Source organism: Rhinoderma darwinii, chromosome 1 (genome assembly GCF_050947455.1).
Source record: "Rhinoderma darwinii isolate aRhiDar2 chromosome 1, aRhiDar2.hap1, whole genome shotgun sequence".
NCBI classification, from domain to species: Eukaryota; Metazoa; Chordata; class Amphibia; order Anura; family Rhinodermatidae; genus Rhinoderma; species Rhinoderma darwinii.
The window spans coordinates 392,273,837-392,288,237 of record NC_134687.1 but is presented as its reverse complement, the minus strand read 5'-3'; the positions used below and the strand labels follow the sequence as shown (position 1 = coordinate 392,288,237).

General features: G+C 42.0%; 1 protein-coding gene across 1 annotated transcript in view; it reads right to left on the bottom strand.

Moving 5' to 3' along the window:
- The window catches only part of AOPEP (aminopeptidase O (putative)), a 546,765-nt gene that overhangs the window by 262,304 nt on the left and 270,060 nt on the right, over positions 1 to 14,401 (bottom strand). Inside the window, exons 8-9 of the mRNA XM_075828817.1 lie at positions 12,654 to 12,756; positions 12,044 to 12,151 (exon numbers count right to left, since the gene is read on the bottom strand). Coding sequence (XP_075684932.1) covers positions 12,044 to 12,151; positions 12,654 to 12,756 — 211 coding nt within the window. The remainder of the gene's footprint in view (positions 1 to 12,043; positions 12,152 to 12,653; positions 12,757 to 14,401) is intronic.

Here is a 14,401-nt window from a genome sequence, read left to right as displayed (position 1 = left end):
AAACCCCCAATAAGTCACCCCATTTTAAAAAATGCACCCCTCAAAGTATTCAAAACAGCATTTAGAAAGTTTCTTAACCCTTTAGACATTGCGCAGGAATTAAGGCAAAGTAGAGGTGAAATTTACAAAGTTCATTATTTTTTTCCAGAAATTCATTTTGAATCCATTTTTTTTGTACCACAGAATGTTTTACCCAAGAAATGCAACTCAATATTTATTGCCCAGGTTCTGCAGTTTTAGGAAATATCCCACATGTGGCCGTAGCATGCTACTGGACTGAAGCACCGGCCTCAGAAGCAAAGTAACACCTGGTGGATTTTGGGTCTCCTTTTTATTAGAATATATTTTAGGCACCATGTCAGGTTTGAACAGGTCTAGTGGAACTAAAACAGTGGAAACCCCCCAAAAGTGACCCCATTTGGGAAACTACACCCCTCGAGGAATTTATCTAGGGGTGTAGCAAGCATTTTGACCGGCCAGTTTTTTTGCAAAAATTTTTGGAACTAGGCCATGAAAATGAAAATCTACATTTTTTCAAATAAAATGTAGGTTTAGCTAATTTTTTTTCATTTCCACAATGACTAAAAGAGAAAAAGCACCGCAAAATTTGTAGAGCAATTTCTCCCGAGTAAAACAATACCCCACATGTGGTAATAAACGGTTATTTGGACACACAGCAGGGCTTAGAATGGAAAGAGCGCCATTTGGCTCTTGGAGCTCAAATTTAGCAGGAATGGTTTGCGGAGGCCATGTCGCATTTGCAAAGCCCCCTAGGGGACAAAACAGTGGAAACCCCCAACAAGTGACCCCATTTTGGAAACTATACCCCTCGAGGAATTTATCTAGGGGTGTAGCAAGCATTTTGACCGGCCAGTTTTTTTGCAAAAATTTTTGGAACTAGGCCATGAAAATGAAAATCTACATTTTTTCAAATAAAATGTAGGTTTAGCTAATTTTTTTTCATTTCCACAAGGACTAAAAGAGAAAAAGCACCGCAAAATTTGTAAAGAAATTTCTCCCGAGTAAAACAATACCCCACATGTGGTAATAAACGGTTGTTTGGACACACGGCAGGGCTTAGAAGGGAAAGAGCGCCATTAGGCTCTTGGAGCTCAAATTTAGCAGGAATGGTTTGCGGAGGCCATGTCACATTTGCAAAGCCCCTAAGGTGACTAAACAGTGGAAACCCCCAACAAGTGACCCCATTTTGGAAACTATACCCCTTGAGGAAATTATCTAGGGGTATAGTGAGCATTTTGACCCCACATGTTTTTTGCAGGAATTTTTGGAAGTAGGCTGTGAAAATGAAAATCTACATTTTTTCAAATAAAATGTAGGTTTAGCTAATTTTTTTTCATTTCCACAAGGACTAAAGGAGAAAAAGCACCATAAAATTTGTAAAGAAATTTCTCCCGAGTAAAACAATACCCCACATGTAGTAATAAACGGCTGTTTGGAGACACGGCGAGGCTGAGAAGGGAAAGAGCGCCATTTGGCTTTTGGAACTCAAATTTAGCAGGAATGGTTTGCGGAGGCCATGTCACATTTGCAAAGCTCCTGAGGGGACAAAACAGTGGAAACCCCCCACAAGTGACCCCATTTTGGAAACTACACCCCATGAGGAAATTATCTAGGAGTACAGTGAGCAGTTTGACCCCACAGGTGTTTTACAGAACTTATTGTAAGTAGGCCGTAAAAATGAAAATCAACATTTTTTTAAATAAAATGTAGGTTTAGGTATTTTTTTTTTCATTTCCACAAGGACTGAAGGAGAAAAAGCACCATAAAATTAGTAAAGCAACTTCTCCCGAGTAAAACAATACCCCACATGAGGTCATAAACGGCTGTTTGGACACACGGTAGGGCTCAGAATGGAACTAGCACCATTTGGATTTTGGATAGTGCCTGGGCGCCATGTCACATTTGCTGAGCCCCTGTAGTACTAGTACAGTGGAAACACCCCAAAAGTGACTCCATTTGGGAAACTGCACCCCCTGAGGAATCATCTAGGGGTATAGTGAAAATTTTGATCCCAAAGGTTTTTTGCTGCATTAATTAGAATTAAGCCATGAAAATGAAAAAATATTTTTTTTTTCCAACAAGATGTAGTTTTAGATCAACATTTGTCATTTTTACAAGGAATAGAGAAGAAAAAGCACCCCAACATTTGTAAAGTAATTTCTCCCGGTACGGTAACACCCCATATGTGGTTATAATCAGCTGTTTACATATATGGGAGCATTCAGAAGAAAAGGAGTGGTATTTGACTTTTGGAGCGTAGATTTTTCTGGAATGGTTTGCGGACGCCATGTTGCATTTGCAAAACCCCTGATGTACCAAAAAAAAGTGACCCCGTTTTAGAAACTACACCCCTAAAGGCATTTATCAAGGGGTGTAGTGAGAATTTAGACTCCACAGGTGTTTTTCAGAAATGAATACGCAGTGGATTGTGCAAAGTGAAAATTGCAATTTCTCCACTGATCTGCCCATTCACCGCACAAGATGTTGTGCCCCTAGAGAATCTTACCACATAAATTGTTAAGTGGGTTCTCCCGGGTATGGTAATACCTTACTTGTGGCCATAAATTGCTGTTTGGGCACACTGTAGGGCTAAGAAGGGAAAGACCGCCATTTTGAGCATGGATTTTGCTTGGTAGTAGTTTTGTTTGAGTTTTGCTGGTATTTCCGTTTATAATGTGGTTGCATATGTAATCTGTGCGGAGTATATCAGGGGTATATGTAATCTGTGCGGAGAACACCAGGGTATATGTAATCTGTGCGGAGTATATCAGGGGTATATGTAATCTGTGCGGAGTACATCAGGGCATAATAAGAGGGTATAATAATGGGGTAAATAATACAATTCTCCATAGATGTGTGTTACGCTGTGAAGCGATCCGTTATGTGCAGGCCGGTGTCACACTGATAAACGGTTTTCTTTATTATCCCCCTTCTGTAACGCTCTGCACCTTTTGGGGACTTTTTCTCCTTCGTAGTTTGGGAAATACTGCTGGGAAAGTTTTGCGCTGGTATAATACGGGCGCCCTCGCTTCCAGCGGATGTGCGATGTCCCTTCCCTTTCCTAATTCTTAAATTCTAGGGCCCTGAAACTGCAGGAATGTTCCCCTCCGGCCTGCGCATTGAGATGTTTTTCATCACCGCATTACTAGTGCCATAACTTTTTTATTTTTCAGTTGATTGGGCGGTGTGGGGGCTTGTTTTTTGCGAGACGGGCTGTAGATTTCATTGGTATCATTTTGGAACACATACGACTTTTTGATCACTTTTTATTCCATTTTTTGGTAAAGGAAATTACCAAAAACAAGCAATTCTGGAATCGTTTTTTATTGTTTTTTTTATCGGCATCCACAGTGCGCCCTAAATTACATGTTAGCTTTATTCTGCGGGTCGATACGATTACGGCAATACCAAATTTATATAGTTTTTTTTATGTATTGCGGCTTTTGCACAACAAAATCACTTTTTTTTATAAAATCATTTGTTTTCTGTGTCGCCATATTCTAAGACCCATAACTTTTTTATTTTTGCGTGTACAAAGCGGTGTCAGGCATTATTTTTTCCGGGACAGATTGTCGTTTTTATTAGTACTATTTTGGAGTAAATGTGACTTCTTGATCACTTTTTCTAGCATTTTTTGGAAGGAGATGTGACCTAAAAACAAAGATTCTGGCGTTGTTTTTCATGTTTTTTTTTTACGGCGTTCACCGTGCGGGATAAATTACATAATAGTTTTGTAGTTTGGGTCGTTACGGACGCGGCGATACCAATTATGTATAGTTTTTTTAATTTTTACGGTTTTTCCCATAATAAAAGACTTACTATGGGAAAAAAGTCAGTTTAGCTTTATTTTTATTTGAAATGTGTGTGTTTTTATTGTTTTACCACATTTTTATTAACTTTTTTTTACTTTTTTTACTTGTCCCACTAGGGGACATGAGGGCCTGATGCCCCGATCGCTACTCTAATCCACTGCACTACATACGAAGTGCAGTGTATTAGCGCTGTCAGTTATTCACTGACAGCAAGCCTATGAGGACTCGCCGAAGGCGGGTCCTCATCGGCTCCCGTACAAGGCAGACTCGGACGCCATTTTCTGGCATCCGATTGCCACAGCAACCCAGCGATTGCATCACTGGGTTGCCGATCGGGTGAAAACCTATTGAGCGCAGCATCTGAGGGGTTAATCTGCCGGATCGGAGAGTAGCTCCGGTCCTGGCAGTTACAGGAGGGTGCCAGCTGTATAATACAGCTGTCACCCTGCGGTGATGGTGCCGGCTCTGCTTCTGAGCCCGCACAATCACTGCGCCGTACATGTACGGCGCTTTGCGGGAAGCACCTCCCGGCAGCGCCGTACATGTACGGCGCATGTCAGGAAGGGGTTAATATCTGTACTGAAATTTCGCCATTTTTTACCATTGCTAATGAGATTCACAATAGTCTTTTAATTTTTTTTGTAGATATCAATTTCTAAGGCAGGATTACAATAAAAAAACAACACCTCTATTATAAAGCTGGAGGGCGCATGACCACACCGCTGCAGGGCAACAACACAGCTCTTTCTCTCCTCCCTGCACAATGACCTCTTGTTAGGAAAGTTTCATTTTAAATGTAAGTATCGGAAACTAAAGTGTGTATTAAGCTATACAAGTTTTTCTGAAAAGGTTTTTTTTGCTGACAAAGTGTTTAATATGTTATCAAGCAGAGGGGGGTGGGCAGTTGAATTCCTTTAGAGAGAGAAGTGAAGTATTTACATCAAGTATCAAAGTCGAGTAAAGAGATAACAAATCTGTCTAAGAACTGGTTTGAACTAGGTTTATCACATGTATAAAAGCTGTGATACTGAAGGTAGTAGCAGACATTTTGCCATATTGTCTCCTTATCCATAAGAATAAAAGACGCGCATTCTCTATTCAGGTGACTCCTTGAATCTCTTTGATAAGTACATAAATTCTTCTAACAATTGGTCCTTTGAGTCGGGAATACAACATCTCCTGACCCCTCGTCTACCCGAGTACTGCATACCGTGCACATAAAACCCTGTATGTATAAGGGAGTCCAATTAGTTATATGGTCCTGGGTAAAATTGTTACCAGGACAAATTAGTAGGAAAAATACAGCTAAAACACCCGTGAACATTAAAGAGGCTCTGTCACCAGATTATAAGTGCCTTATCTCCTACATAGTCTGATCGGCGCTGTAATGTAGATAACAACAGTGGTTTTTATTTTGAAAAACGATCATTTTTGAGCAAGTTATGAGCTAGTTTAGATTTATGCTAATGAGTTTCTCAATGGACAACTGGGCGTTTTTTTACTTTTTACCAACTGGGTGTTGTACAGAGAAGTGTATGAGGCTGACCAATCAGTGATAAATCAGCGTTCCTGCACTTCTCATTGTTCCAGCCCAGCTTCTTTCACTGCACAATCACACTGTGCTCTGGATCATGATGGGCTGGAACAATGAGAAGTGTATGACACTGATTGGTCACTGATTGGTCAGCCTCATACACTTCTCTGTACAACACCCAGTTGGTAAAAAGTAAAAAAACGCCCAGTTGTCCATTGAGAAACTCATTAGCATAATTCTAAACTAGGAGTCCCAGTGATGTCAGGAGCACAGCTGGAGTCCCAGGAAGAGCCTACTAGCGCTCTACCCGGGACTCCAGCTCTGGGGTTGCCCCTGACATCTCTGTCCATATATGGACAGTGATGTCAGGAGCAGAGCTGAAATCCCAGGCTGCACTCACAACTCTACTATTATATCATGTACTTTACTCCAGTCACATGCAGAGCTGCAGTCACCACTCTACTGTAACATGTTATACTCCAGTCACATCCAGAGCTGCACTCACAACTCTACTGTAACATCATGTACTATACTCCAGAGACATCCACAGCTACACTCACAACTCTACTGCAAGATCAGTAGATGCAGATGCAAACATCTTGTCTTATACTCCAAACAAATCTAAAGCTCCAGTCACAACTCTACTATTATATAATGTGCTATACTCCAGTCACAACTCTACTGTAACATCATGTCTTATACTCCAGCCACATCCAGAGCTGCAGTCATAACTCTACTGTAACATCATGTCCTATACTCCAGTCACATCCAGTGCTGCAGTCACAACTGTACTGTAACATCAGGTCCCATACTCCAAACAAATCCAGAGCTGCAGTCACAAATCTACTGTTGTTCGAGTGCTAGAAGCGGCTCTGCTCCGGGACTCCAGCTCTGGGCAAGATCCTGACATCACTGTGGTAGCATCTGCGGAGGGCACTGTGGCCTTATCTAGGGGTGTGTTGCATTATCTACAGAGGGCACTGCGGCAGCATCTACCGGGGGCACTGCGGCAGCATCCACCGAGGGCACTGCGGCAGCATCCACCGAGGGCACTGCGGCAGCATCCACCGAGGGCACTGTGGCACTATCTAAAAAGGGGCTGCCCAATCTTTACATGTGTGTCTGCCAAACGCTGCTAACTGAGCCTCCGGACTGCATTTAGCGACACTTAAACTGGAAAACTGGATTGTTGAAATAAGCACGTGGAGAAATCTCTCAAATTTTAAACCTAGCGGTATTATTATAGTAATGTAGTATTGTAGTAATGTAGTATTATTATTATAGTAATATAGTGTTATTGTAGTTCAAATAACTAATTGATTAATAATAATTTTGTATTGTATCAAATTTGAAAGTAATGCGGCCCGTCAACTTCCCATATTTTCTATATGCGGCCCACTTACCCGGCCGAGTTTGAGACCCCTGGATTACGGCTATGCCCGACTATGGATATTATGCCAGTAATCCCTCTTTAAAAGAAAGGTTAATTACTATTAAGAAACCTACCTCTCCCTGTACAAATTCCACCAAATGTAACCAGACATTTTTGATAGAAGCTGATGTTTACCTATAGGGCATTTTATTGATGTTAAGGAAAAGGATGCAATTGAAAGTCCTTTAGCCCCGAAGATAGACCTACCCTCTATAGTCTATCTGGCCAACTTCACTTATGAAGATAAATTGGCATTAGAAACAGGTTACAGTGATAAAAATGAATGGTTAGCCTGGATGGGATACACTGCAATCCAAAATTAAAGAACTAACTGTATCGCATGTGCAAAAGCCAGGCCTCATCTGGGTACTATACCTTTCAGGCGAACCCACAAGGTCTGCAATGCATGTTATCTTTATATAATGCATCATATAATCCCGGTGATAAATTATGTAAGACATTCTCTTTATTGTACCCACCTGTGGGGAGAGATGAAATCCCTCCCTTAGTAGTTGCTTACCCAGGCAACTACACCTGCTTTCTGAGGAATGGGCAAGGTAAGAAAGTAGGGAACCTCACTGAAGAGTTTTGTGAAACCTCCATAGATATTGGTACCGATAATGGTAATTACTCCTCTAATTGGTTTACCAACCAGACAAGGGCAAGGACTGATCTCTGATGGCTATGTGGAGACAGGAAGCTGAGACCTATGCTATCTGTACTGTGGTTCAGCTTCTGATGACATCCACTTGTTTTCAGCCCCTGAGTTTCAGAGAATGAGAAAATAGCCCTGGAGACTATCTGAATCGCTATAAGCAGTCTAACCCTGGAGGTTCCTTTGACCATAGGATACACATAGATGAAATAGGAGTAACCCGAAGTGGGCCAAATGAGTTTAAGGCCCGAAATCATATTGCATCAGGCTTCGAGTCAGTATTTTTCTGGTGGTCTATGATAAATAAGAATGTCGACTGGATTAATTATATTTATTACAATCAATATAGATTTGTTAATTATACTAGAGATGCAATAAAGGGCATTGCAGATAAGTTGGGACCTATATCTTTAATGACATGGCAAAATAAAATGGCCCTGGATATGTTACTAGCAGAAAAAGGGGGTGTCTGCAAAATGTTTGCATCTTCTGTTGTACTTTTATTTCCAATAATACATCTCCTGATGGTAGTATTATCAAGGCATTGGAAGAACTCAATTCCCTGTCCGAAGAGCTTGTGGAAAACTGGAATTAATGACATCTTCACTAATAGGCTTGAAGGATGGTTTGGAAAATGGAGTAACCACATATCCAGTCTATTGATTTCCTTAGCAACAGTGGCAGCCATACTTGTAATTTGTGGATGTTGTTGCATTTCTTGCATAAGAGGATTAATTCAGAGACTCATTGACACTTCAATTACTAAAACTGTAATGACGGGGGTAGGGAAACGGACAAGTGAGCCCTAATCTACCCGCCACTCTGTCCCTGCCTACTTTCAACGACCCGCCCTAGGCGACGGGGTACAACTGGGCGGCGGTCCCTACGCTCAGTAAGTGCATGAGACAAACAAACAAGGGAACACAAAGCAAAGGGAAATGGGGCAGTTGCCCACGGCAACACCGTGAGCAACAAGAGTGGTGAACGAGCCGAGTCAAACCAGGAGTGCACGAGGTACCAAACGCAGAGCAGGAGAGTAGTCAGAAAGCCAGGGTCAGTATGGAGCAGGATCAAATAGTTAGAAGCTGTAGCTGGGCCAGGAAACCACACGAGAAGAATCACAAGCAAAGGAGGAACAGGAAAGGCAGGTATAAATAGACAGAGGGCGGGAGCTAGCTCCGTCTGGCCAGGCTGCGATAGGCTCTCCCACTCCTAAGCCTGCCATCCTGAATGGTGGAAGCTGGAGTCAGTCTCAGAGACATAGACTCAGGTGCAGACTGATTACCTATGGGCGTATACACAGAAGTTGTGCCTGGCAGATCCTTTACAGTTCCCCCTCTTTTATGAGGGGCCACCGGACCCTTTCTAGGTGGACCTGGTTTATTGGGGAAACGAAGGTGGAACCTCCTGACCAATACCCCAGCGTGAACATCCCAGGCGGGTACCCAAGTCCTCTCCTCAGGCCCGTATCCTCTCCAATGGACCAGGTACTGGAGGGAGCCTTGGACCATCTTGCTGTCCACAATCTTGGCCACCTCGAATTCCACCCCCTCAGGGGTGAGAACGGGAACAGGAGGTTTCCTCGAGGGAGCCAAGGACGGGGAGCAGCGTTTAAGGAGGGAGGCATGAAACACGTCGTGTATTCGAAAAGATGGGGGCAACTCCAGTCGGAAGGAGACAGGATTGAGGACTTCAATGACCTTATACGGCCCAATAAACCGGGGAGCAAACTTCTTGGACGGGACCTTAGGCGCAAGTTTCTAGACGATAACCACACCAGATCCCCGACCATAAACAAAGGGTTAGCAGAACGTCTTCTATCAGCCTGAGTTTTTTGTACGCTCTGGGACGCCTCTAAGTTCTTCTGAACCTGGGCCCAGACTGTGCACAGTTCCCGATGAATGACCTCTACCTCGGGATTGTTGGAACTACCAGGTGAAACGGAGGAGAACCGTGGATTAAACCCAAAATTACAGAAAAAGGGGGAGACCCCTGACGAGTTACTGACCCGGTTATTAAGGGAAAATTCGGCGAGGGGAATGAATGAGACCCAATCATATTGACGCCAGTCCATGTGACCGCTGCAGCCTGTGCTTGGCTGGAGCTGTCACTTGGACTGAATTGTCATCCCGGGAGATCAGACTGGAGGAAGACGCCGGGAGTTATCGGTAAGTCAGAACTTCGTTTTTTTTTCTACAGGTTCATGTATATTGGGATCGGAAGTCACTGTCCATGGTGCTGAACCAGTTTAACTCTTTCAGCACCATGGACAGTGACTATCTCCTGACGTCGCGTACCGATAATTTTTTTGCCGGGTTCGGCCAAAACGAGTTCGGCCGAACCCGGTGAAGTTCGGTTCGCTTGTCCGGCTTCGCTCATCGCAAAGACACTCCGTTTGGATGTTCGGAAACAGAAAAGCACGTGGTGCTTTTCTGTTTACATTCATCCTTTTGACAGCTGGTGCGCTGTTTCAGTCAGTTCGCACGGAAGTGCTTCCGTGCAACCTGCGTGGTTTTCACGCACCCATTGACTTCAATGGGTGCGTGATGTGCGAAATACGCAGAGTTATTGAACCTGTCGCGCTTTTTGCGCAGCAGCCAAACGCTGCGCAAAAAGCACGGACTGTCTGTACTGCCCCATAGACTTGTATTGGTCCATGCGTGCCGTGTGAAAACCACGCGGCCCGCACGGACCGAATACACGCTCGTGTGAATCCCCCTTTACAGAAATCAAAAGCTCTTTCAATCCAAAAAAACTTAACAGCCAAGTTACATGTTAACATAGGACCCCTTCTTTGATATCACCTTCACAATTCTTGCATCCATTGAATTTGTGAGTATTTGGACAGTTTCTGCTTGAATATCTTTGCAGGATGTCAGAATAGCCTCCCAGAGCTTCTGTTTTGATGTGAACTGCCTCCCACCCTCATAGATATTTTGCTTGAGGATGCTCCAAAAGCTCAGGGGAACATGAGTTTCTCTCCTTTTATGCCCATAGCAGCCAATGACACATAGGTATTCTTTGCAGAATGAGAAGGTGCATTGTCATGCATGAAGATAATTTTGCTACGAAAGGCACGGTTCTTCTTTTTGTACCATGGAAGAAAGTGGTCAGTCATAAACTCTACATACTTTGCAGAGGTCATTTTCACACCGTCAGGGACCCTAAAGGGACCTACCAGCTCTCTCCCCATGATTCCAGACCAAAACATGACACCGCCACCTCCTTGCTGACGTCGCAGCCTTGTTGGGACATGGTGGCCATTCACCAACCATCCACTACTCCATCCATCTGGACCATCCAGGGTTTCACGGCATTCATCAGTAAACAACACGGTTTGAAAATTAGTCTTCATGTATTTCTGAGCCCACTGCAACCGTTTCTGCTTGTGAGCATTATTTAGGGGTGGCCGAATAATAGCTTTATGCATACTTGCAAACCTCTGGAGGATCCTACACCTTGAGGATTGCGGGACTCCAGAGGCACCAGCAGCTTCAAATACCTGTTAGCAGCTGCTCTCCTAATCCTATTAATTTGTCTGGCAGAAACCTTCCTCATTATGCCTTTATCTGAACAAACCCGTCTGTGCTCTGAATCAGCCACAAATCTTTTCACAGTACGATGATCACGCCTAAGTTTTCTTGAAATATCCAATGTTTTCATCCTTGTCCAAGGTATTGCACTATTTCACGCTTTTCGGCAGCAGAGAGATCCTTTTTTTCCCCCATATTGCTTGAAACCTGTGGCCTGCTTAATAATGTGGAACGTCCTTCTTAAGTAGTTTTCCTTTGATTGGGCACACCTGGCAAACTAATTATCACAGGTGTCTGAGATTGATTACAATGATCCGAAGAGCCCTAAGACACAATACCATCCATGAGTTTAATTGAAAAACTAATAATTAAATGTTTATGACACTTAAATCCAATGTGCATAATAATTTGGAACACGGTGTATATAGAAGCAGCAACATGAAAGAGATTATACAGTAGTACTGAGAAGTGTAGCTGTGAATCCAACACTGGGATAATATATAACTCTTACTAGGTGCTGGTGTCTCTTCTCTCGCTCTGTGCTCCGCCATCCTCCTCCTGCTCCCCTCCCCCCTCCATAGACATCTATGGGCAGGTTGTGAAGAGACAAAACCTCCACTTCCTGCAATCCGTTTTGTCTGCTCTGTAACTAGAGCATTAGGTGGCGAACTTCAGATTCAAGAAGGGGAGACCTCTAGTGGCAGTAACTTCACACAGAATTTTCATGGATAAAACAACTAAACTTTAACAGTAAGTAAACTACAAAGTTGATATATATCAGGTATACTATTAGATTAGCATAAGTTTTTGATAATTTACTGTCCAGTTAAGCAGAGTATGCTATGACTATGGGATATTGTTTCCCGAAACATGTCAGCACCCTTGCTACTTCCATTTGTTTGTACTGCTACTCTACAATAAAGGGTCCTGGTTCTATCGTATATATAATGCTGAACTTCTTTTTGCCTTTCACGTGCTTCCAGCTGCATGTCCATGCACCTTGATTGCATGAAGTTGTATTTCTATATAGAAAATTACAATATTTTTAAATCCTACCTGAGAAAGTATCAGTTGTCCATGAGATCTATTTACAAAACTTCTCAGAAATGATAAGTAATTATCTGCACCTATGGTATTTGCAAGAAATCGTAGTAGAAAATAACCCTAAAAAATAAAGTAAAAAATTAGGGTATAATGTGGACCACAAATCTAATTGGTAGTAGTTTGAATAAACATTCAGTTATACATAGAGTATGTGCATATACTAATCCATCATTGTTGTATTAGTTAAATAACATGCTAGAAGGAACACTACTGTACAGTGGCAGTATTATGGGCATTAAAGATAATGAAAGATGAATAATAATGAAAAAATAAAAAAGGCATATATTAAACACAGTGCTGTCCCCCTTTTCATGGATGTTTGCATGGCTAGGTCCAGTTGGCATGTACCCATTCTATACATACCCACATTGCTGTTCATTCTGCTAAATATACAGCATATACAATACACTGACAATGTTATAACTTTCATATAAATATTTTATTAAATCTTACATTCAACAAAGGATTTATTTGCAGCTGTTAAATATTTGTAAGCATTTGGCAATCTAGCTATCAGTTTTTAAAGATACTCAGAAATATGATCAAACGTTTAACCACTAACCTTTAAGTAATGCACTTGCATGAAAGTTTTGTCTGCATTTAATCCATGTTGTACCATCGAAGCTCCTGAGTCACTGACTTCACCAGTGGATTCTCCCTGTGGTCTAGCAGCGTGGCAAATGTAAACACAATGAACAATATGAATATAATGAAAAAAATTGTTAAATGCAAAAAAAACAACAACAATGTAGTCCTCTTTTGTAAATTGAAACATGGGGGAAAAAAACGCTTTTGTGTATTCAGTGCATTGTACAGTATTGCATTACAGCCTTCTAAAAAATGTTTTTACATTTTCATAGAAAGCGCCTGCTAGTTATAGGATATTAGATTGTGGAATTTTTTATAATTTGCTAAAACTGGACAACACCTTTAATTTTGTACTTGGTAAACAACAATACTAATCTACTACTAAAATATTCAGCAAGAAACATGTAATATCCAATAGCCTAATATGCTAATATCTAGCAGAATTTGCACTTTCCTCTGAATTTGTATTCACAAATGAAAAAAAAACTAATAAAAAACTTATTCTAAAATGTAACATTATAGTAAGACACATTTTTTATTTTTTTTAACTGTATAAATGCCAAATCAAAACAATGACTAGAGCACAAGGTACATGTATTCCATTACATTTCTAACAATTTATTTAAAGAGGCTCTGTCACCAAATTATAAGTGCCATGTCTCCTACATATTAACAACAGTGTTTTTTATTTTGAAAAACGATCAATTTTGAGCAAGTTATGAGCAATTTAAGATTTATGCTAATTCGTTTCTTAAAGAGGCTCTGTCACCAGATTTTGCAACCCCTATCTGCTATTGCAGCAGATAGGCGCTGCAATGTAGATTACAGTAACGTTTTTATTTTTAAAAAACGAGCATTTTTGGCCAAGTTATGACCATTTTTGTATTTATGCAAATGAGGCTTGCAAAAGTACAACTGGGCGTGTTGAAAAGTAAAAGTACAACTGGGCGTGTATTATGTGAGTACATCGGGGCGTTTTTACTAGCTGGCCGTTCTGACGAGAAGTATCATCCACTTCTCTTCAGAACGCCCAGCTTCTGGCAGTGCAGACACAGCCGTGTTCTCGAGAGATAACGCTGTGACGTCACTCACAGGTCCTGCATCGTGTCAGACGAGCGAGGACACATCGGCACCACAGGCTACAGTTGATTCTGCAGCAGCATCAGCGTTTGCAGGTAAGTAGCTACATCGACTTACCTGCAAACGCTGATGCTGCTGCAGAATCAACTGTAGCCTGTGGTGCCGATGTGTCCTCGCTCGTCTGACACGATGCAGGACCTGTGAGTGACGTCACAGCGTGATCTCTCGAGAACACGGCTGTGTCTGCACTGCCAGAAGCTGGGCGTTCTGAAGAGAAGTGGATGATACTTCTCGTCAGAACGCCCAGCTAGTAAAAGTAGTAAACACGCCCATATGTAACACACATAATACACGCCCAGTTGTACTTTTACTTTTCAACACGCCCAGTTGTACTTTTGAAAGCCTCATTTGCATAAATACAAAAATGGTCATAACTTGGCCAAAAATGCTCGTTTTTTAAAAATAAAAACGTTACTGTAATCTACATTGCAGCGCCTATCTGCTGCAATAGCAGATAGGGGTTGCAAAAGCTGGTGACAGAGCCTCTTTAACCCCCTTAGGACGCAGCCTGTTTTGGCCTTGTGGCACAGCTGATTTTTTCAAATCTGACATGTGTCACTTTATGTGGTAATAACTCCGGAA